General features: G+C 39.6%; 1 protein-coding gene across 11 annotated transcripts in view; it reads right to left on the minus strand.

The window, feature by feature from the left end:
• Pkhd1 (PKHD1 ciliary IPT domain containing fibrocystin/polyductin) overlaps positions 1–23974 on the minus strand; it is a 483551-nt gene that overhangs the window by 195186 nt on the left and 264391 nt on the right. For all 11 annotated transcript variants that reach the window (XM_076557889.1, XM_076557888.1, XM_076557887.1 and 8 more), the window contains 2 exons: positions 13751–13816; positions 8075–8203 (listed from right to left, as the gene is read on the minus strand). In XM_076557889.1, the coding sequence (XP_076414004.1) occupies positions 8075–8203; positions 13751–13816 (195 nt within the window). The remainder of the gene's footprint in view (positions 1–8074; positions 8204–13750; positions 13817–23974) is intronic.

A 23974-nucleotide genomic window follows, 5' to 3' on the forward strand; every position in this document is an offset into this window, starting at 1 on the left:
TCGTTAGTTCCAGCAAGTTAGCAAGCCATAAAGAGTGTCAGGGCCTACAGGAGTTTGGATCCCAGGAGAAGAGTCTAAGTGAGCTCCAATTAGCCCCATGATTGAGTCAAGCCGAGATTGACAAATTGGAATTAGAGAAAGGGTGAAAATCTATCTCAATATTATTCCATCATTATTTACATTTTTAGGCTCATTTTTGTAACTTAGAAGAAACAAAAGTAGCTTCTCTTATTTTAATTGAAATTTTATTTTTATAGAGAAAAGAAAATATAGCTCAAATTAACATGGCAATCTACTTCTGGGTTGGTCACCCTAGCAAGGACACTGAGTTAGAGGGCTTGGTGGACACTGGTAGTCTTCCCTTGGGAAAGCCTCGTGAATCCTTATCTCCAGTGTTTCATCTCATAAATTTAATTCTATGTTAGGGACACAAGGCTCTAAAATTTACTTCATGCATTTTAGAAGGTAACTTATAACAGAGTGTTAAAAATAAGGAGACTAAAATTCTATTCTTCACCCTGGTATAAAAATTTGAGATGATAATATTAATATGTTTAACAGCATTTCACAATTTATAATACTCTTGCATCATCTTAATAGCCACCAAGTTTTCTGACAGTTCAATAGTTATATATTTTATAAGTATAAAAATTTCATATGACTTTATACAATACTAATATAAATAAAAACAACTAAAACAAATAAATTACTAATAATTCCCCTTGTCTAAGGCTCCATATTACAATGGATTTTTGTACTTAAGTTACCACAGGTGGTAAATCTAAACAGTACATTTTTAGCAATTCAATATATGGAAATTCTATTAATATTCAATATTTTAAAAACAAACTTCCTAGAAAAACTGTGGAAATACCTACAATTCATGTTAAACTCTGTGTTTCTATTTTCTGTGGCAGATGCATGAAGACCGCAGAAGGTTTCCTAAGTTTTAGTTTCCAAAGACTGTTTTATCATTTGCTTCAGATTTTCTATTTGCTTATTTCTATTTGTTAATAATGCTGAAAGAAGAGTGTGTGTCAAAAGTGTTACTTTGAAAAGCGTGTTTATCTAGTCTTCCTTAAAAAAACCTTCAAGATGCTTTTTATCTTCATGTTCAAAATAAGGCCAAAGAAAAGTATAGTTGTTCTCTCATTAGGCTCTTAGTTTCTGCATTGGAATAAAGGGCTCTGAATTTTTTTTTCATTTATCTGCTTATGTCACCATCGGTCTCTCTTCCAAGGAGAGGGTCCTGGCTCTGCATGAGGAGTGTGGGCACAGATGGCAGCCAAATCTCTGCTCTTCATCCCAGTCTCAGAGTAATGGATGTTACATCAGAAACCCAGTTTCTTTGAAGATGCTCATTTACAAGGAGGTAGGGCCATAACACTAAGCATTATAGGTAACACAAAGGACAAGGAAATTCAATCCTTTGACCAATCTGTCTCCCAATGTTCTGAATTTCTGATTCATACAGGCTGACAGAGTCCAAGTAACGTCTGCCTACAGAAGAAAGACAGCACAAACTTAGCTGGGTCTAAACACCTTTTGAATTGAGTCAGATACATCTGCTCTTAATTACGTACATATACATACACACATGTAAACACACATACAATGTAGATTAAAGACAGCTGTAAATGCTTAGCTAGTCTTCTCTGTCAGCTATGGAGACTAGCCTTCTTCCCATGAATCTGTGTTGAAAATTTGGGCCTTCCCTGACTAACAACTTGAGAGCCAAGATGTTCTGAGGCTCTTAGGTTTCACTGAACTTTCATGGCTCACTTACTCTGGTGGCACTCTCTTAGACTACTCTCTTTTGGATACCACCACCATGCTGTAAGGAAAGCCGGGCAGTTCCGAATAGAAACCCTAAGAGGAAAGGGCCAGAGCCCTCTTAGCCAGTTTGCCTGGATAAGCTGCCAGCCAATCACCAATATTAGCCACCAGTTGTATGAGTAGTCATTCAAGTTAAGATTGTAGATGACTGGCCCAGACACCCTCGGATGATAGTCGATGATATGTAAGAGAATCTAAATGGAACCACTTTAGCATGCTATCTCTCCACTGTGAGCAAAATAAAGTGTGTATTGTAGATGGTTAGGTTTCTGGGGGACGTTTAGAAGATAATGATGGAATTACAGAATATCCACAACTAAAAACAAGCATTCTGATGCTCTGCATCATTGTAAGGTCTCTGGTAATTCAAGCATAAATTTCTTTCTCTCTCATTTCTTAGTAAACCAGAATAAGTGGGTGATGGTCTAAAAGACCTTTTTGTACCTCCTAAGTATTACAAGACCAAAATGATAAGAACTATTCCAGCTACAGAAGCACCATAAATGTATGCATTTGGTTTGTAACTGTTATTATATACCTATGTATTTATGTACACATGTCATCCTAAATTCGACATAGTTTCAGCTAGTAAAAAAGAAAGAAAAGTAAATGAAGTCAGTTATGTTTATTCATTCATTCATTGTTGCTTTCTTCTTATTTGTATCTCTGTGGAGGTATATGCATGTGAGCACAGGTGCCCATGGAGATCAGAGGCATTGGATGTCCCTGGACATGGAGTTACAGGTAATTGCAAGCCAACCAGTGTGGGTGCTGGAAACTAACACTGAAGTCTCCTCTGTTAAGAGCACTACCTGCTCTTAACGATTTGGCCATCTCCCCACCCCAAATTAAACCAATTCTATAATTGTATCATGTTACAGAAATTTCTCCTTTCAGAAATTACTTTCTGATTATAATTATCTTTCCTCACATCACCAATATCTTACAGTGCTTTGCAATTTAACCAGGAAATGCCTTAGATGCTGCCATGTTTGAATGCCACATGGCTTTGATGAGATTCTGTGTTGTTCAAAGTACCCAAGTATTGAAAATCAGAGAAAACAAAAGGACCATTATAAAAGAAAAAACAGTATCCCCCATTCATGTCTTCAAATAAGACTAGTTCAAAGAAAGAGAGGAAATGAAACTGGGAATTCTACCATCACATACACACTCAGAAAGATTGCAGAGACTACATGACATATGGCCATGGCCTTTGAATAAGAATCCTATCTTTTGAGATTATGACACATTCTCCTTCCATTAAAATTTCACTGGTGTGTGTGTGTCTGTGTGTGTGTGTGTCTGTCTGTTTACCAAGACTGAAAGAGGTCTTCTAGAAGACATCTTCTAGAAGATGTTCTGAAAGCATTTATCAACTTTATTTATTAACATACAAATAAAATCACATTTCAGTACAAATAAAATATCACCATATTTCCCCTTTTCTATTTTAATAAAAAGGAAAAAAAGGTTATAACTAACATAAGAAAAACTATATACAAAAGTACAATATATACAAGTAATAAATACCTAAACAATGTCTAGTCCATTTGTATTTGACAAATTCAGAGAAAATAATTCCATTATCTATCCTATTTTGTTAAGTCCAAAATGTACCTAATTCACTTTCTATCCTAACTAGTCTTCAACTATAACTAACTAATCTTCAACTATAACTCCTCTCATAAATCCTCTCAGGTAAATTCAGGACAAGATATAAGTGAAAAGTTAGATGGATTGTTTTGCCCATTGGCCAACTATTCTTTAGGAAGGGTTGGAACTGGTATCTTTGGTTAGATAGAACTTGTTCTCAATACTTCTAGGACATCTAGAATGGATAGAGCCAATTCTTCCAGTACTGATGAGGCAACACAGATATGTTTGCTGAATGAAGCAAAATTATCATGCATTAAGTCACAAGATCAAGTTCTTCACAATTTCCTAAGCTTACTGCTTTTAATACCATAGGGAGACATTTACAGCTTTCTCAGAGCCCAATGTCTATAAAGACAGACCACTTTAAAGAAAAATAGGATCGTCTTTAAGATACTGGTGCCTTAGACTGGTAGATACTCATGCTTGGACTGGGGTAGTAAAGCCCTGATTTTATGGAAAAGAATGGGTCTGAGGTCATTCCATAAAATTGATTTCCCAGAAAATGGAAATAGGCAATTTACTCTAAGAATTTTATTGAAAAATTATGCTATTCTATTTGAATAATGATGGGAATGTTCTACACATTTCCTTTATTAATGAATTAAAATACACAAAACACCATAAAATTATATTAGAGGTTCAAAAGTATCACTTAAATCTTCTTTACCAGTCACTTTCATTTTGTAAAATCAGCAGTTCCATTAAAATCGTATTATGTAAAAATGGGTTTTTACTGTAATAATAGTTATTACCTATTTAGCTCCCAAGGATGTTGTGAAAATTAAATAATAAGCCTTTGGAAAGCAAATACAAAGTGTCGCTAATATCAGAGGCCAAGAGGGGCAGCCAGATGGCAAAAAGAAAGGGAAAGAGCACCCCTAATACACCACAAATCACAGCCTTCACCTCCAATTCCATTACTACAAACACTCGAAGCTGTGATCATGTGGACTGATGGGATCTCATTTCATCTTCTTAATATTATGATATATTAATCTTAGCCCTCATGTTATATAGATGAGGGTCATTTACACAGTTGGTAAATGTCAGGAATCCAATAGTGAACCCAGGTTTGTCCTATTTGATGGCTCACTCTATAGCCACCGAGGAATTCCCCGTTTTCCTTGTGTCTTATAAACGAGCTTTGAATTTGTACCCCATCTTTCACAGTCCATTTCACATACCTTTTCCTCCAAGATCCACTTCTCCACTGTTCACTGAAGACAGTTTGCATCTAACCACACTGTGTTTCTTGTAGTTTGGAATATTAATTATTATTATTCACTGTATGTTTTATTAACACAGCCAAACCCCTGGCAGTCTGAGAACATGAATATAGCTTACTCACTTTTGGTGCCTAGCTACTAAGTACATGGTACATAACCTCAGACACAGGCAAATGATTTTACCAATGCTTTATTGTGATAGGCTCCCATCTAAGCACTTTCTCTGATTTTTCTATCAGCAAATATGTCATATATCAAATTGTTTTGGTTTTTTTAATTCTAGTTAAAGGAATAATGTGAATAGTACACTAAAATATAATTTTTGTATAAAGTGGGATAATTTTCATAAATCAAAGCAAATAGGATAACTTTAAAAAGAGAGGGAAATACAATAAAGAAAGCTAAGTATGGGTCTCACTGGTAAAGTAGTTACCTGGAATGTACAAGGCTCTGGGTTTGAGTACCAGTGAGTGATTGTGTGTGTGTGTGTGTGTGTGTGTGTGTGTGTGTGTGTGTGTGTGTGTGTGTAGGTGTATGTGTGAATGTGCATTTGTGTGTGTTGTATATATGTTCATATGTATAATGACACAAATGCACATGTGTGTGGGAAACAGAGAGAGGAGAGAGAGAATACCCAATGCTGGTTTCCTGCTCTATCATCTTTACTCATTAACTGGATAGAATCTGAGTGGATTATCCCACATTTCCATGTCCCAGATTACTCATTTGTAAAATCATGGTTAAGAACAGGATCTACTTAGAAAGTAGTGATTAGAACCAAGTGGAAAAAGTCTCTCCATAGAACAGCCAGCACAGTAGGTAACATATACCAAGTGTTATCATCAAAAAAAAAATCCACAATTCTTAGGAATCTGTTCAAAGGGTAAGAAATTGTTTTTCACTGACTTGTACAGTCTCTGAAAAGTTGTACTATGTAAAACCTTTCAGTCTCCAAGATTTGTCTGTGCTGTTAAATTACAGATGGCAGCATTAAGTTCACGTCCTTCATCCAGGCAGCATTTAGTATCTAACTTGTGCCAGACTCAGTGATCACACTTAAATTAAAAAGGTTGGGAACTAAAAAAACAGAAATAGTCATGAAAGGATGACGAATTTAGACATAAGTAAATCTATGTGGAAACACAGGAAGTAGATTCAACCTGAAGACCCACCATAGGCCAGAATATCGAGGAGATTTGTCAAAGAACAACACAGAAACTCCTGTCTCGGGCCAACATTGAAGGGAACAAATGGACTTAACTACTGGCCGCTATTAGTCCATCTGCTGGCATTGAAAGATTTGTACAAGAGCAAGTAAACACAATGGGCAAGGAGCAAGGCTTTCATTACATATTCCATGGCTCCTTTTTCTCATCTCTTTTTTTACTCAAGTGCTAAATGTAACAAACAATAACTGGGTATGTTTTAAATACCCTCTCCTGTTTTGTTCTCACAATAACACAGCTGGGTGGATTAAAAGATACCTTTTATGCATCCTATACCTATGGCTGCATTCTCAACCCGCCTCTCCCTAAGACATAGATTGGTGCATTTCAGAGCAGCTTCCTGGAGAATCCAGACCCATTATCTGAGCTGATGGTGATCTCAGGGATGAAGGATAAGGGGAAACACCAAGGGCTCCCAGGCATCGGAGCATGCAGTAGACACAGCTTGCAAAGCCAAGCAAGATAGTTGAGACCACTGCTTGTTCAGCATCAAAGCCCCAGAAGATACTAAAAGCTTGGCAACTTTCAAAAGCTTCCCTAGCTTCCTGCATGGAGTGAAGGAAATCACTAGCTTCATGGCAAAAACCACAGCCTGGGGCAAATTCACTGGCTAGATTCATCAAAGACATGACTGAGGGAGAACAGATTTTTTTCTTTGCAGTATTGGAATGACTCATAAGCCTATTTATTCAAAAATTTATACATCCTCCATTGAAGACATAGGTGGATAATGAGGAAAATGGATGATAATATTTCGTGTTTGCATTAGACAACTCATTTGCCCCATCCTTCATCTTTCTGTGCAGTTATAAAAACATCACAAAAGGCTGAAAAGGGACCAGTGTGCTTTGGCTGGCTCTGATATTGCAAATAAATTGAACAACATATCTACTCTGTTTTTATTTTACTTAGTCTTTTTGGGAAAGAAATGCACTCTGCTGCTTAAAAATAAGAAATTAGAATCAAATTGCTTGGATTTAAATCCCAATTCTTCTGAATTGCAAGTTGTGTGACTCTGACCATGTATGTTACTCAGCTGCCACAAATTTCTGTCTCTCTCTTTCTCTCTGTAAAATGAAGACAACAACCTTACTCTATTTACAAAGTTAACTAATTACACAAAGAACAGCCCCAATACATTGTTAGTGCTCAGTAAATGTCTGACATTATTATTGATTCATAGATAGACAAATGTTCTTTCCCCATTGCAGATCTTTTGTATACTGAAACCTTGAGATAGCCACATTGACCATAAATGGAATTATGTTTTGTGGTGCTCAATAAAAATATTCTAATTACCTGGAACCTTAATGAACTCTCCTTTAAGAAAAATGAGTGTTTTAAATATGATCATGCTTTGGTGTATTTCTGAAATTATCTTTTTCTACATCTGTTCTCTTCCATTGATCCAAGTCTTTTAAAACTAATAGTAGTAGGCAATATACAAGGGAATCAATTTCAAAAGTGAAGGCAATCAACAGAATAGTAGAAAATCTTTGCCAACTATTCATGTGTCAAGGAATTAATATCTAGAATATACAAGGAGTTCAAGGGCTGGAGATGTAGCTTAGTGGTAGAGTGTTTCCTAATATATATAAAGTCCTCAGTTCAATCCCTAAGACCAAAATACATAATTTAACTAAACACCAAGAGAACAGATAACCTAATCAATAAATAGACAGATGAATTTCATTGACAGACAGTCCTCAAAGAAGGAAGTGCAAATCCAACACATATATTGAAAGTACTCAATATCCTTAATCATAAAGGGAATGCAAATCAAAGCCACACTGAAGAGTCAATCTCATCCCAGCAAAGTGGCTACCAATAAGAAAACAAATGACAACAAATGCTGGCAATGATCTTAGAGGGACAGAACACTCACTCACTACTAGTGGGAATGCAAAGTGATTCAACCACTATATAAAACAACATAGAGGTTCTTCAAAAAAACTTAGAATGCTTCTTCTCCAATATTAACTGACCCAAAGGGGTCATAAAAATAAGGAGTTTCTTATACTTATTTCTACTCTTTTCCTATCTTGCACTACATCATGCAATCTTATCCCCTGTCAGATTTGGTTCAGTTCAGTTCATCTGTGTCCTATTACAGCTGGTTTCACTTACTGGGTAAAATCAAGACGTCATCACCAGGTCCTGGGATGGTCTGGTTGTATCCTCCCCAGCCTTTTTCAATGTCTTGCCATGTTTCAGGAAGGGACCATTTTAAAGCTGATTCAGGGACAAATGTAGAAGCTGCAATACACAGAAAAGGTGCAAGGTTAACTCTAAAAACCCAAGTCTTTGTAACAATTTCAGGGTTATATAGTTCTTTTATGACTGGTATTTTCACCTTTCTAACTAGCTGGTTTTGAATATTAGAAGTTTCTATAAAACATTTCATTGCAAGAAATCAAGTATTACTCAACTCTTATACTTTTGATAAGATATATTGCAAACTTATTAAACACTGGCATTCTGTTTCATTATAAATATTACATATACTTATTATGGATTATTTTGAAAATGCTAATAAAGAAAAGTTAATAATTGCCCAGAACCTCACCACATAATAATTACCACAATCAACCTTTTATTTGTGTTTCCTCCCATAATATCTCAGTGATATTATATAATTAAAATTATATCAGGTCCAGTTTTACTTTGTTAGCTTAGTTATTTTTCTTATGTATTTTCTAATGACATTAAAGCTCTTTGTATAAACAATTTTACTGATTACATAATATTCTATCATACTAGAAATCCATTATTCTCTTACTCTGTAACATCCCACAAGGAGAGTCTTTCTAATGTTAAACAATGTGATTTGAGCAGTCTCTATGCAAATCTAACCATAATCCTGATTATCTTCTTAAGATGGATTCTTTCTTGGAATGGCTGAGTCATAGTACAAGCATGCTACAGCTCCTGATGTATGAAAATGGTGGGATTATGACCTAGACACTTGTTGGGATAGTAATTTGTGTACAGATCATGTTTCTTTATTGATTCTGCCCCTGACCATTCACATTCTAGTGGTACCACAATCATGAGATTGATAACCACTAACCACTTTCTTTTTTATTTTTATTTTTTTATAATTTGATTTAATATTACATATCAGCCACGGATTCCCCTGTCCTACTTCACAGCATGGAAATAAGGCACTTCTTAGAGCAGGCCTATCTCAGAAAGAAGCTTTACAAATAGTTAATAAATGCTAACACTGTATTATCTACCTATGCTTTCTCTCTGCTGTGACACTAACACTGTAATACCTTCCTATGTTTTCTCTCTACTGTGCCTTGTTCTCAATATGGCCCAAACAGTCCAAGAGAACAGGCCAAAGGCTTAAGGGCATGTGTTGGTATAACCACTAACTAGTACCACAGAGGCCAGGCAGTGTTTTTGATGTTCTATATACAGTAATTTATCCGATGGACAATGACTAGGCTCTTCAAAACTTCACAAAGTCTCAAACAAAAGAAAACAGAAAAACAGTTGCTTCAGATTTATATCACAGATGGTGGAAACAAACATCCTGAGCTTCTGCCATCATCACTATAGTTCAGAAAAGGGCTGGAGTTATTTTTAATCTAACAACCCGACCTTCCAGTGACTACTTTAATGATGACTGTTACATGCAAATTCCATCCTACCTTAAGAACCTGTTTTTCAGTTTCTTGTTAGTTACTAGATTTCTATATGGCTTCTACATGGCTAATATTGTGCTGAAAGTTGGGGAGAGAAAGTGAACTCTGAGTGGTTTTTTGTTTGTTTGTTTGTTTGTTTGTTGTTTTTTAAAGCAGTCAGTAATATACTGCTTATCTTTCCTTGGAATCTTGCACAATAGAATGAGTTCAAGATGAGATCTTGCTAACAGTAAAATTCTGTAGAAGAGAGTATTAAAAGCCAACTGTTGAGTTTGACAATCAGGGCATGTGTGATCAAGATGAGATTATTTTCAGAGAAGCTTCTTCTTGTGATTAGATGGTAGTTAACACAGAGACTCACATGTGGACAATGTGCAGAGAGCAAGAGACTTGGGAGACTCGCCACAAATGGGATGTCTTTTCAAACCCCTCCCCTCAAGGCTAACAGACCTATGTGGAAGAGGAGGCAAAAAGACTGTAAGAGCCAGAGGTGGTGGACAACTCCAAGGAAATAGCATCTTCCAGAAAGATAAACATATGAACTCACAGAGACGGCGGATGCATACATAAGCCCCACACAAGTTCAAACCAGATAAAATCTGAACAGTGAAAAAGGAAGTGGACATGAAGCCCTACCCACTGACCAAGAAGCTATTTGCAAATGATAAAGAGGAAATCAGTTTTCTCCAATGGAATGTCACTGGGTATATCAAACACACTCCTATGCCCAAAAGTACTTAGTTGGTCAACACAAAAATAAACTCTGTGTGTGTGTGTGTGTGTGTGTGTGTGTGTGTGTGTGTGTGTGTGTGTGTGTGTGTACACTTTTTGGTTGGTATTATTCTTTTGGGGCACTTGGGCCTTTTGTTGGGCGAAGGGAGGAGAAGACAGGGAGGAGTAATGAAGTTGTATGGGTGGAAAGGATCTGGGAGAAATTGGAGAGGGGAAAATATGATCAGACTCAATTGTATGAAAAAAATCACAAATAAAAAAGAGAGTAGTCCCAGTGCAGTGGGTGGGGTAGAAACCGTATTACAGATGATTGAGGAGTGCACTGGAGATAAGAAAATGAAGAACTCAGGTTAGACCATCCAAAAGCTCATTGCATTTAGCACTGGAGGCTATGAGCCTTTTATCTTCTCCCAAACCTTTAGTTCACTTTTGGTGAGGACCAACACTTATAACGAATGCTCATCCTACTTCTCTATACAAATTTGTTAATCAGCAGCAGCTGAAATCTGAAGTGGTATCAGCCAGATATTGCCATCTACTCCTTCACGCTTCACTCACCTCCTCCTGATTTCTGTGGCTCTGCATTAAGAAAGCTAGTCTTTTAAGAAACATCCATGATAAATAACAGCTATAAGGACATTCATTCACACACCGTTGTCGGGGAGATGTTGGTTGGTTGATTTACATTGGTTTCTTGGCATGATCCTAGAATTTTCCTGTCACCATATCCTCACAATAACCTCACAATTTGTTCATGTAACAGGATCACTGTTAATAGATCAATGGAGAAACTCTTCGCAGCATATTATCAACAGATTCAACTGCATTACATACTCATATTGAAGTTTGTAATGTGATGTCACATAGGTAGAATCATTCACTAATCATTATACCCTTGTTTATGGAAAACTAGTGTTGATAGTGCAATAATTGCATTGTTTTCCATAGATTACTTTATTAAATAAAATTCACTGTCATATTTTAAATTTATAATTAAACTTTATATTCTGTATCTTGGAAGTCAAGGAATTCCTTGGAATCCTCTTCGCTGAAATGTTTTCACTGATGTACTAATTCTTTGGCTTCATACATTGTGATACTTTCTGTCCTGAATTATGTAAGAGAGGAAAACTGGCTATAGAGCTTAATTTCATGTGTAGATTAATATATTTCCCCAAAATAATATAAGAATATTAGAGGCAACACGGTATAGCAAAAAGAACACAGAACTGAGTTGAGATATGTGAAGTATTACCAAGGCTCAACCACTGACTGCTGATATTACTATGTATATCTAGGCATCACATGTAGTCCCACATACCCTAAAGGACCCTAGCACAAGACAGCCTTTCCAAACAGTATGAACCTGTAAAATAAGAACTCAAACAATTTTGTGGAATTTGGAGATAAGATTTTCAGAGAGAAAAGAACTTGGTAATAGTTATTTAAAAGGAAATTTTTGACTGGACTCCTGGAGCTCTGTCTAGTGATTGGCTGTGGATCTCTGCATCTGCTTCCATCAGTCATTGGAGAAAAGTTCTGTGATAACAGTTAGGATATTCACTGATCTGATCTCTGGGGCAAGCCAGTTCAGTTCAGGCACCCTCTCCACTATTGCTAGTAGCCGGGGCTGCGGTCATCCTTGGGGATTCCTGGCAACTTCCTTAGCACCAGATTTTTCTCTTATCCCCATGATGTCTCTCTCTATCACAGTATCTCTTTCATTGCATTCCCCCTCCCTCCCTGTTCCAGTTCAACCATCCCATTCCCTTATGCTCTCATCCCCTGTTCCCTACCCTCCATTGCCCACCCCTCATCCCCAGTTTACTAATGGAGATCTCATTTATTTCTCCTTCCCAGGGTGATCCATGCCTCCCTCTTTGGGTCTTCCCTGTTAGTTAGCTTCTCTGGAGTTGTGGGTTGTAGCCTCATTACCCTTTGCTTTATATCTAGTATCTGGGATTCTATGAGAAAGTGCATCAGGATCATGAGGGGGAAACAGGCAGGGATGACCAAACCAAACTAGAGGGAACTCATGACAGTTGGATCAATGGCTGTGGAGCCTACATGAGTCTGGACTAGGCCCTTTGTGTGGCAAGACAGTTGAGCAGCTTGATCTGCTTGGGAGGGCCCCTGGTGGTAGGATCAGAATCCATCTCTGATGGATGAGCATGAGCAGGCTTTGTGGAGCTCACTACCTATGATGTGAGGCAGGGGAAAGGGCTTGAACTTGCCTCTACTGAATGTGTCTCCACATGGAAGGCCTTGCCTTCTTGTGGGAGGGAGTAGGGGATGGGTTGGGAGGGGAGACTTGGGAGGGGGCGGGAGGAGGGAAGAGGGGGATCTTTGATTTGTGTGTAAAATGAATGAAATTTTTTCTTAATAATAAAAGAAAAAAGGAAAATTTTAATTAATTAATTACTTTGCCATGTATTGGACACCTGCTAGAGACAGTAAGATGTTATAAAGGTAAGAACCATTTTCCTTGCTCACTGTTGCTACATACACACACACACACACACACACACACACACACACACACACACACACACACACACACCTTATAGAGAGGCAATCAATAAGCTGGGAATTTTGAGGCACCTAAAGGGAAAGGCTGAATGAAAATGGCAGATGTACAGAGTGAGACACAGCAGACACATGAAAGCCACCGTGAAGCCAGTCTTAACTGCACTTATTGCAGTATAAGAAGCATGGGGTGATAGCTGAACCCCCTTCTCTTAGCTTAGTGTGGTCACTTTACCTCATTTGCTAATTGAAATGGGAGAATTTGAACGTTTTTGATTAGTATGACTCTTCTCTGACATAACACAAATATTCCCCTGAAAATCAAAGGAAACCCCTGCCTTTGAAAGGCTTTATCCCTCCTGCAAATGTACAGTTAAACTGACTCACAATAAACAAAAACAAACTGAGACATACATTAAAAGGTGGTTATGAGATGTTTAGTCTTTGAGAATTCGGCTCTTTTGAGTTAGCAGGATCTCACAGAATCATCTGACTTTTGGGGAGCGTTTGTTTATCCTGATTTTCTGAAATTACCAGGAACAATTAAAGTTTAGAGATACCCTGGATTTTTTCTCTCCATTTGGAGGGGGCCTAATGGCCCATCTGCAGATCTGGAGTCCTGGGTGCACATATGGCTCATAATTTATGAAATGTGCTTATTTACATGTTACAATTCTTACTTTCTATTGTTTTGAAAAGCAAATGCATCCTATATCTTCCCTTGACATGCAGACATATATTTAATTATAGGACAACGCAGCAGAGAGCTGTCAGGCACAACAGCACCAGGGCTGGTGCTTGCCTGTTTATAAACAAAGGAGCGGAGGGATCCATAGGACCCCTGGAGAACATTCTGCTCTCTCGGGCATTCTATCCAGTGGTTGGTACTCACCTGAAACAGTGGGAGCCACACCTTCCCTCACTTGGAGAAACACCTGAACTCGACCTTCACCTGAAACTAAAAAAAAAAAAAAAAAAAAAAAAAAAAAAAAAAAAAAGGTGAATGTGATGCAAAGACACCACACATAGAGAATGATGGCATTTCACTTTATTCTTCCCATCCAAAACAAAATTTGGAAATGAAAGAGAAAGGAGTCCTTGTTAGTTAATCGAGCACTTGATTTCTACCATTCTGTTCTTTTTGCATTGGTTTGACTAAGCATCGTGGCAGAGAGATAAGCAGTGAGGGAGGAAAACACTTTAACATGTGCTCTGTGGAGGCCACTGGCGTTCAGCAGGTGTGCCTGATTTCCTACGTCCATAATTATGTGGGCTCGGTTGTAGAGTGCATGGATTTCTCACCAACAGAGTTGAGATCACCCATGAAATGTATTTGCTTTACCTTTTTCCAAACAAATTGTCCTTTTAATGAAGGTTCCCCCCCACACACCCTATTCCCCCTTTCTCCTCCCTTCTTCCAAACCAACTAAGCACATTTAAAAGGCCTGGGGTTCATTAATTTTAAGTGTTCAATAAATTAGTGGAAATAATCAAAAGGCCTGATTCTTTCTGATAATGACAATTTGATGTCAGTATAAACCAGTAGATTAAGCTGGGAACATATGCTCCTTTGCCAAGAGAGGCTGCTATAATTAAATAGTGAATGCATCTACAAGGTGCTCTCATGCCTGATTAATTAGTAATCAGGTGCACGAACTCTATCTTTCTGGTAACACCTTGTCTCTTATTGGTTAATTACCTTTCTGCCTTACTCGATGTCATGTGAGCCAGCCCTTCCCATCACTGGAAGACCTAATGCAGCTGCAGGCTGCAGCCTCAGGGTCTTGGCCAAACATGCTCTCCATTTTTGTTTCACTGGGACCCTAAACTCTTTCTTCCATCACAGATGGGAGAGAACAAATGTCATTCTTTTTAATTACAAAGCATACGCTTCAGAACATTAGAAAGAAAATAATCCCAAAGAGATCCAAGATGAGATCTTTCCAATTCTTCTACTCCTATTTTGATCACTTTCTCATGCTTTTCAATTATAAAATACATGAGGCTTAGTATTTCCTTTATATCAGCACATCTAAGACCAGGAACACTGGCAACACACTCTTGATATATTCCTTTTGTGTGTAAGTATGTATGTATATGTATGTGTGTATATGAGGTGAGCAGTGCATGTACCATAGTACCTGTGTGGAAGGAAGAAAAAAACCTCTGGTATTTGTCTTCAGGTATTGTTCTTTTGGGTATTTGCCCTCAAGTATTGGTCCTTGGGTATTGGTCCTCAGTTATTGTTTCTCAAATACTGGTCCTTGGGTATTGGCCCTCAGGTATTGGTCTTTGGGTGTTGGTCCTCAGGTATTGATTGGTCTTTGGATATTGGTCCTCAGGAATTGTTTCTCGAGTATTGGTCCTTGGGTGTTGATCATCGGGAGCTGTTCCTTGAGTATTGGTCCTCAGGTTTTGGTCTTTGGGTATTAGGCCTTGGGTATAGGTTTTCAATCTGTACCTTGTTTGATACAGTACTCTTTTTTGGGGTGCTGCTACATATATTTGCTAACTACCCACAAGCTTTTGGAGAATTCTGTCTCTGCCTCCCATCTTACCACAGGAACCCTGGGTAGAATTACACACATGTTATATGTAGCTGGCTTTTATAATGGTTCTGAAGATTTAAACTGGGTTTTTAAGCTTGCATGGCTAGTGTTTTATCTACTGAGCTGTCTCCCTAGGTTAAAGTGTTCCTTTTTATGACCACTTCTAGACCTTCCTTAAATTATTATTTTATTCTTGTTGTATACTCACCAATCTCTCTTTTGTACCTCTCTCTCTCTCTCTCTCTCTCTCTCTCTCTCTCTCTCTCTCTCTCTCTCTCTCTCTCTCTCTCTCTCCCCCTCCTCCGATTTTTCTTTCTTTCTTTTTTAATTAACTGGGCATGAGAGACAGTTCATTGGTTAAGCACTAATTGCTCTTCCAGAGGACCCTAGTGCCATTTCCATCACCCATTTGGGCAGTTGCCTGTAACTCTAGCTCCAAGGGGTCTAATGCCCTCTTCTGGTCTTTGCAAGTATTGCACTCACCTGCATAAACCCATGCACAGGCACATACACATACACCTAATTACAAGCAAAATAAAAATAGCTTTAAAAAATTAAGTCACCAGTCAACAATTTCACCTTTCCTTTTTCTTTAAGGTCTAATACATTCACTTCTATTAGCATGGTTTTGCGCCTCACTAATGTGAAAAACGGCTACTAGTTCCAGACCATTATATCTATCTTGTTTGTTTTCAGTTCAATAACTAATAATTGCATAGTAATTAGTAATTCAGGATTGTAACAGTAACTAACATTGTCTCTCAATTTTGTGTTGTTTAGCTTTGTTTTACAGTGTCAGGGAACCAAGCAAAGTCTCTTGCCTGCTGAACAGACACTGTACCTCTGAATTACACTCCTACCCAGAGGACATACTTTCTTCAAAAAAGAGAGATTTTTCTTATGTACTTTCTGATGTTGGAACCTCTGGGTTTTGTTTTTGTTTTTTATTTTCATGGACTGATTTACAAAACCCAAGTTCACAGTGTTCTAGTCTGGTTACTCAGACTAGACAATTGAAAGGCATTCTGCTTCCTCCCACAGATGTAAAAGAATAGTCATCATCATAGTAGTAATGGTAATAATGATAATGTTAGTTTTCACTGGAATAAAAGGAAATATTGACAAAATATCATTAGGAAACATGAAAATAATGGCCAAGACAGAGAGTCTTTCTGTAAGAGTTGGCATTAAATAGCATCACCTAGTCAATCTCTAGGAAAGACAAACTAGAAAATATCCCAGGAAACATCTGAAAAGAGAAATGAGATATAAAGTTGTTATGAAAGTTCATATTCATTCTTATTCATGGTTTCCAAATAGCATAGACTTCAGTAAGCTTGTCCACATGTGGTCAGTGCATACATTGTCTGCTTCCTCCAATACAGCTAGAGATGAGGCAGTAGGAATCGGTATGTATCAGAAGACATTCATAAAGCTTTACAGATGCTTTACAATATTAACCCCTCAAAACATAAAGAACAATAGCATAAGAGATATATTTGGAGGAACAAAAAATAGTGATTACTCTCTGCATTAGATAGATCAAAAACATTTAAAGAGAAAAAGCAATTCATGAATCCCAAGGACCTTGAATGAAAAAGGCTACCACTCATATCGACTCAGTGGGGTTACCACAGGATGATTAGTTTGGGGGCTGAAGAATGTACCTTTAACACAACTCCCAAGTCCTTGGTTTGTCCCTTCTTTTCCTACAACTCCATCCAGGTACCATTCTTAGTAGGCCAAGACTTTCTAGCTCCATGTTCTAGCCTGTTAGCAGTTGATTCCACTGTACTTTAGAGATGGTGCCTAGACTGAGCAGTTGCTGATGCTGTTCAGTCATGACATGTCCCTCTCCAGTGTGACCCCCTCTACACATCCCCCTCCAGTGTGACCCTCTCTACACATCCCACTCCAGTGTGACCCCCTCTACACACACCCTTCCAGTGTGACTCCCTCTACACACCTACCTCCAGTGTGATCCCCTCTATACATCCCCCTCCAGTGTGACCCCCTCTACACACCCACCTCCAGTGTGACCCCCTCTACACATCCCCCTCCAATGTGACTCCCTCTACACACCCACCTCCAGTGTGTCCCCCTCTACACATCTCCTTCCAGTGTATCCAGTATAATTCCAAAACCAAACAAACACTGCAAAACTAAAAGTATACTGAGAACCTATTTTCCACTTTATTACATGTGAGGCAGATTCAGAAGATCAGAGAAGACAGAGGAAAGCTATAAATAGGACAAAATCACAGGAGTCTGGCTTCCCAAACTTCCATTGTGCATGAATGACTGTCTGGAGCTAGCTGGCTCTGAGTGTACATATATGGGTCAGATGACAAAACATCCTCAAACATTTCTAAGTCCGAAGAGGCAATAGAGGATGATGGGTAATGGACCCCAACAGCAGAGATCTGAATCATGGCCCTTCCTGTTTCTACATGGAAACAATTGACCAGTTAGTCACCATTTCTGACCCTCATTCACATCACCAGGAAACTAGCCGGAGGGAAGAGACTTACCCTGTTGGGTAGGGTCACTGGGTGAAGAAATGTGAGCTAACACAATACATGGCACACAGGAAGCAAATATTAGCTGTTGTTGATACCACTATCATGCCATCCTTATAGTTCTTGGCTGACGTTACCAAGGCTCCAGAAATTGCTTTCACTAGTGCCGCTGTATCTCATCAAGAGGAGTAATAATAGTATTACACAACTCAAGAGATCTGCTTAATTTTACTAGGTGTTTTCACTCCTAAAGACTGTAAATGTGAAATGCCATTTCCAATTTGAATAAAGAGAAGGAGGGATGAAAATCACTCAATAGTATAGGTATTGACTTGGGAAGAGTTTAAAGGCTTTGTCCAAGCTGTGATGTTATGCATATGTTTTCTCTGAGGTTGTGATTTCCAATTTTGTATTTGAAATATGAGGGTGGCTAATCATTTTTGTTTATAAGTGGAGCCCCATTGTTGATCCTTCCCAGATTGTAGGAAGTAGTCCTCAAAAACAGTGTTCGGGTCGCTGAGTGCCAAGCTATTTTGGTAAATGCTATATGATGTAAGCCTGCTATAAACAGACATCTAAGAGAGAGAGAGGCATTTTTTTTTTAAGAAAATGGCTCCTGGGAAGAGAAAACGAAGACAGTTATACAGTTAATCAGGAGGTACATGCCCAATAAGTTAAGATCCTGTGCCTGGTAAAGGTTGTCCTGTCTAGAGTCCTAAAGAAGGGAAAAAATAAGTACCCCCTACTCTGCCCTTAAGCAAGCCTAGGGCACTTTTGAAGTTTTGGAAGGAAAAGTAAGTACTTATCTGTTTTAAAATGAAAAGTGTGCCAGTGCCCTCCAGGGCTGGCTTCCTAAGACAGTTTTTGTATTTGGACTTCTCTCTGTGTTTCCATTCTAGCTTTCATGCCTGCTGTATCCATCTCTTCTCTTAGGATATGCTTGAAGTTCCTTCCCTGAGCTCTGAACTTGACTTCATGTCCCAGAAGTTGATGTCTTCTGACTTAACTGCAGGAAACACTTGCCAGTGAGAACCAAGGCAGCTTGAGTCACAGGATGATACATACTCTTGCCTGATTTCAGCATCACTAAGAAGCTATGGAAGTCATTTTTACCCTCACAACACATGATCCCTTAAAGGTCCTTATGGAAATAGAGGCAAATTCTATGTTCGAGCCTTCTCCTACCCCCAGTAATATTCACTCATAGGCAGCCGCTATTATTTTTTAAGATAACTTAATCAAGACTGACAGATATGTCTGCATTAATCATAGTCCTGAGAGCTAGCTCATTAAACCTTCTTAATTAATGTAGAGAACAATAACAATTATGAGTCTGACTCAGAACAGTGTGTACCATATTTGTGTGGAGGCATTTGCAATATCTTGGTCCCTCCTGCACATACACACACAAAAAAAAAACAAGAATTTCAGAGCAATCTGGGAATGAGTATTCTGTTTACTCATGAGGTAAATTTTTAAAAACACTATTTACATAAGTATGTAATTTCTCTTGGACTTACCAACAACAACGCAGTTTGTACTTGGGAACTGGTGTTCCTATCAACTAAGGAAAGAGATTTTGGTGGAAAATACCCCTGGGGTCACACTAGTAACTAAAAGAAATCAGACAAAAATTTGCAAGCCACATTATCATTCCCAAGTGCATGTATAGCCATGATTTAGGTAGCATAACATGTTTTGTTTTAATGGCTATTGACTTTTAAGGTATTTTAGAAAGAAACAAGTGTCCCATTAATTTCCATGGTTTTAGGGATAGTATTGCATATGAAAAGGCTGTGTTTTAAAAAATACAACAGTGTAAGAGTTGGTTTTAAATATTAAGCAAATAATACAGAAGGCATGAGAAAATGGTGTGAGGGCTCCCACCTGTGACCCTAGGTCTCAGGAGGCTGGGGCAGCTGAGCAGCCAACCAGAAGAGAAATGAGTGTGACAAAAGTCTAAGGATAGAGGTCACGTATCTAAAATTCAAGAAGCATAGTGTCGGCTAAAACATACACGGTTTTCTCACAGATAGAAGAGCCGGTTTACCAGGCTAAGTATTCCACCTGAAATTTTAAAGAGAAAGCAGGATACTAGAGAAGAAAACACATGGAACCTAGTGTCAGGACAGCTGTACTGGACCAGAAGTCACCCCAGCTGTGACCCGTGTCAATTAAGGTTCACCACTTAGCATGACTGAGAATATCCTTCCTATCGCTGTCACTCCTGAAAGATCCACAATAACTCACCTAAGGTTGTCTCTCTCCTTTCCTTTCTCCCTGGCTCCTTCCCTCCCTTCTCTTCCCTCTCTTTCTTCCTTCATTCTCTCTGCTACCTCTCTGGGTTGTTGTTTTTTTCCTTCTGGAGCAGAAGCTTCTATAACCAAGAAGCAAAGAATTCCTTTTCCCATCCCAAGCTCCTGTCCCCGCGATCTAGATTTTTTTTTTTTTTTTAACCATAAAGGTTAGTATATTTCCAAGTCAATCAGCTACATTAGTGGTAAAGTCCTTAGGGATCTTTGGAGAATGAGTTTTCTATAAGAATGTAAATTAATTTATTAACTAGAATGCTATAGATTGCCTTAGAGGCCTTCGGCATGGGGAGGGCGACGGCATTGTGAAAGATTATGATTCTGCCCTTCCTACGGATGTTCCCAAGAGCTCTGGAGAGCAGTTCAATCCTGTCTTCTTATATTCTCACAGGATCCCTTTGCCAGGAAGTGCATGGCATCTTTAGACCCACAGAAGTGTCCTGACTGCTTTGAGAATAGGAGAGCTACAAGGCCATTATAGTCGTGAACCTAGCCTCAAACTGAAGAGTCGCTATTTTCAGGATCTTACAAGTTGGCAGCAAGATTGCTGGTGCATCTCTGTAGTGTGACGAGTTCTCCAAAGAAACTCAGCACACACACACAAAAAAAATCCAGCTGTCTTTCTAACCATACCATGCTTGTTTTCACACACTACGACCCCCAGATCCTCAACACATAGCCAGCCTTTATCTTGGTGAAGGGAACATTTGAACACATACATTAGCTAGTCTGCCAAGACATATTTGGGTTTTGTTTTCTGTCCAGTCAGAACGTGGTGACATAGGAGCCTCTGAGCCTTGCAGGTGTACCTTCAGCTGCTGCCTCACACAATGTCCCAGTGCAGTAGCAGTCTCTGCTCTGCTCGGAGGCTGTGTGAATTCAGGAGGACAACTGTGAATGGCGAAGCATCTGATATGAATTTATCACAGGCTGCTGGGCGGGCGGGGAGGGGGATAAAGCAAGGGGTGGGGGCTGTGAGTATTTAATGCACCCTGCCACAACCCAACAGTTTGCCCTAAAGAGCCTTTTACCAATATAAAAGGACAGGGTCAAAAGTAAGTTGACCCTTGACAGAATGTACAATTATTAGAAGAGTCTGCGGAGGAGCAGCTGCTGGAACCCCACTGGCTCCACATCGGGCTTCCAAGAGTCAGAATATGAATAATCCAGTCAAGGTTGTTTTCTCCACTCCTCTCAGCCCCTCACCACCTCCCGCCAGCCTTCACCTCCTGGTTTGGGCAAGTCCTATTATATTGCTACAGGAAGAAGCATAGCCCTCCCTAGCAGCTGCAATAATTGTGTTCCTATTGTGATGAAGACCTCCTCCTGGCCACCCCCCTACAAGTGGCCATTGTGAGTGGGGAGTCAGTGATTACACGCTTGGCCTGATGCGTTGGGGGACCCAGCTGCCTAAGTGCTGACACACGAGCATGCGGAAAGCCAGGGAGGGGTCCCGTAGAGGTGGAGGCAAGAAGTGGGGGAAACCCAGTCTGTGAGATGGTCCGACATAGGAGACCTTCTGCATAAGTCAAGCCCAGAACAAATGAGGCTTTATCAGGCCCCAGTGATGAGGGGTCTCATCTCCCTTTGAAGTGGAGCTGAGCATGGGGCCTAGCAGCTTTCCCTCCTTTGGACCAAGCAAACATCCTTCTTTTGATATGCTACATGCTCATTATCTCTGCCCCATTTAATGATTTTTGATTGAAGGGTGGCGGCTGGGATGCTGAGAGGATCCTTAGAGAGGCTCCACACAGCCAAGTCCATAAGAAAGGCTTTCCTTGTGTCTGGGCCTAAATTTGGAATTTCTTAACAGTGTGCACTTGTTCTTAGAGGCAGATAAGGGCTGAGCGTGAAATTCTTAATTAAGCAATAAATAGAGAGTGGGGTGTCAGCAGATGTAGCCAGTAGCCATGGCAACGAGAATCACATGGGCAAGAGAGATGAGACTAGATGGAGGCCTCAGGCCTGGGCCTGACTGACAGCTGAAGAATCCTACAAAGCTTGTAAACCAGATTAATTAGCTGACTAATTATTTCATAGCGTTAATGTAACTAAAAAATAAAAATAGTTCACCATGAACTGAAACATTCCTGGGGGTGGGGGGGAAGACAGCAGCCAGGAAGTAGTAAGGAAGTAGCTTGGGAAGGCAGAGACACGAGCTGTCAGTCAAACTGTGTGAGGGGAGAAGTCGGCGTGCTGATTTTGACTCCTCACTTGCAAGCAGGAGAGAACACTCGTTTTACGGTTACACGTGTTCCCAAGCATAACTTGGAAGTCACAGCCGGGGCCTGCCATATCTTCTTGATCACCACCTCAAATACTTCTTCCTCTGGGTCCTAACCTGTACTTCAGCAGCACAAGTCTCCTGGGCAATATTTCCAGTGGCTTTGGAAAGGCAACCTGAACCAATCTCCTCAAAAGATATATTTAAGTGAGCGTATAACACTTGTTTAAATCCCTGTTCACAGCAACATGCCAGGTATATCATATGATCATGGACTTCAAGTAATGCAAAATCCAGTTCAAAAAAAAAAATGTTAAGAGCCTAGGGATGTCTCAGTTGGTCAAGTATTTGACCTGCAAGCCTGAGGACCTGGATTTGGTCTCTAGAACCCATGGGGGAAAAATGACGAGAACAGGAGGAATGCACACTTGTAATCTCAGAACTGGGGAGGTAGAGCCAGGTAAACTGGACCCCTGAGCCTCACTGGCCAGCCAAACTAACCTAATTGTGATGATGTTCCTGGCCACTGAGAACCCCTGTCTCGGAAGACATGGTGGATGGCCCCTGAAGATTGACATCTCCAGTTAGCCTCTGGCCTCCACATACATGTACACATGTGTACCCGTGGACGTGTGCACCTGCACACACACGAACATGCAAAGAAGAGGAATTGTAGTGAGAACGCTGAAATGAAGACACTGCATTAATGGAGAGAGAAGAGGAAGAGTCCATTGGGAAAGTTTTCCCCAGATTAGCAGGTTATGCTAAGCAAGCTTTAATGTATTTGAATGCTGTGTATCACATTTCCAAGAGACAAGTAAATATTCTTAACCTCCCTGTAGAAGTGAAGGTATTGAGGCATGAAGCAATTATAACACCATGCCCTAGGAAAAGGAACCAGCCACTGATTAAAACCCTAAGCCCCAAGCACTGGCCATGAGCTTTCTGGAAACCCAGCACTCCATAAAGATGTTTGCTGAGCAAAGACAAAGCTAGCCTCACTGGAAAGGAGAAATGGAAGGGTCAAATGTGTGCACGGTGTATTTTTCTCTGTCACTGGGAACCAGGGAGAAGTTTTCTTCCGCAGCCTGCCTAGAAGCCCCTTCTCCATCCTTTGTGGTCGGTGATCAATGATTATTTAGTGGGTAGCACACTCTAGTGGAGGGACCCAGAGCGAGGAGCTAGAATGCCTGGGTTCTGTTCTTTTTCATTCTTGTTTGGGCCTTAAGTTAGAAAAATACTGTAAGTCTCATGGGATGAAGTCAAGTAGAAGAGATATAACTAATCGTGACAAGAAAAAAAAAAACTTCCTACAATGGGGTGTGGTGAGGTTGCAAACAGACAGCACAGCAGATCATTCACTTAGAAGCAGCTAATGTTCAATCCAGACAAAAATTCCAGCACAGAGAAAGGGCTCTGGATACAAAGCCTCACCTCCGACTAAGAGTCTCTTTGCAATTGATACCCACCCGGGAAGGAAAAAATCTGTTTGCTCCATGAGTGTCACTGTGT

Source organism: Peromyscus maniculatus, chromosome 21 (genome assembly GCF_049852395.1).
Source record: "Peromyscus maniculatus bairdii isolate BWxNUB_F1_BW_parent chromosome 21, HU_Pman_BW_mat_3.1, whole genome shotgun sequence".
Lineage (NCBI taxonomy): Eukaryota > Metazoa > Chordata > Mammalia > Rodentia > Cricetidae > Peromyscus > Peromyscus maniculatus.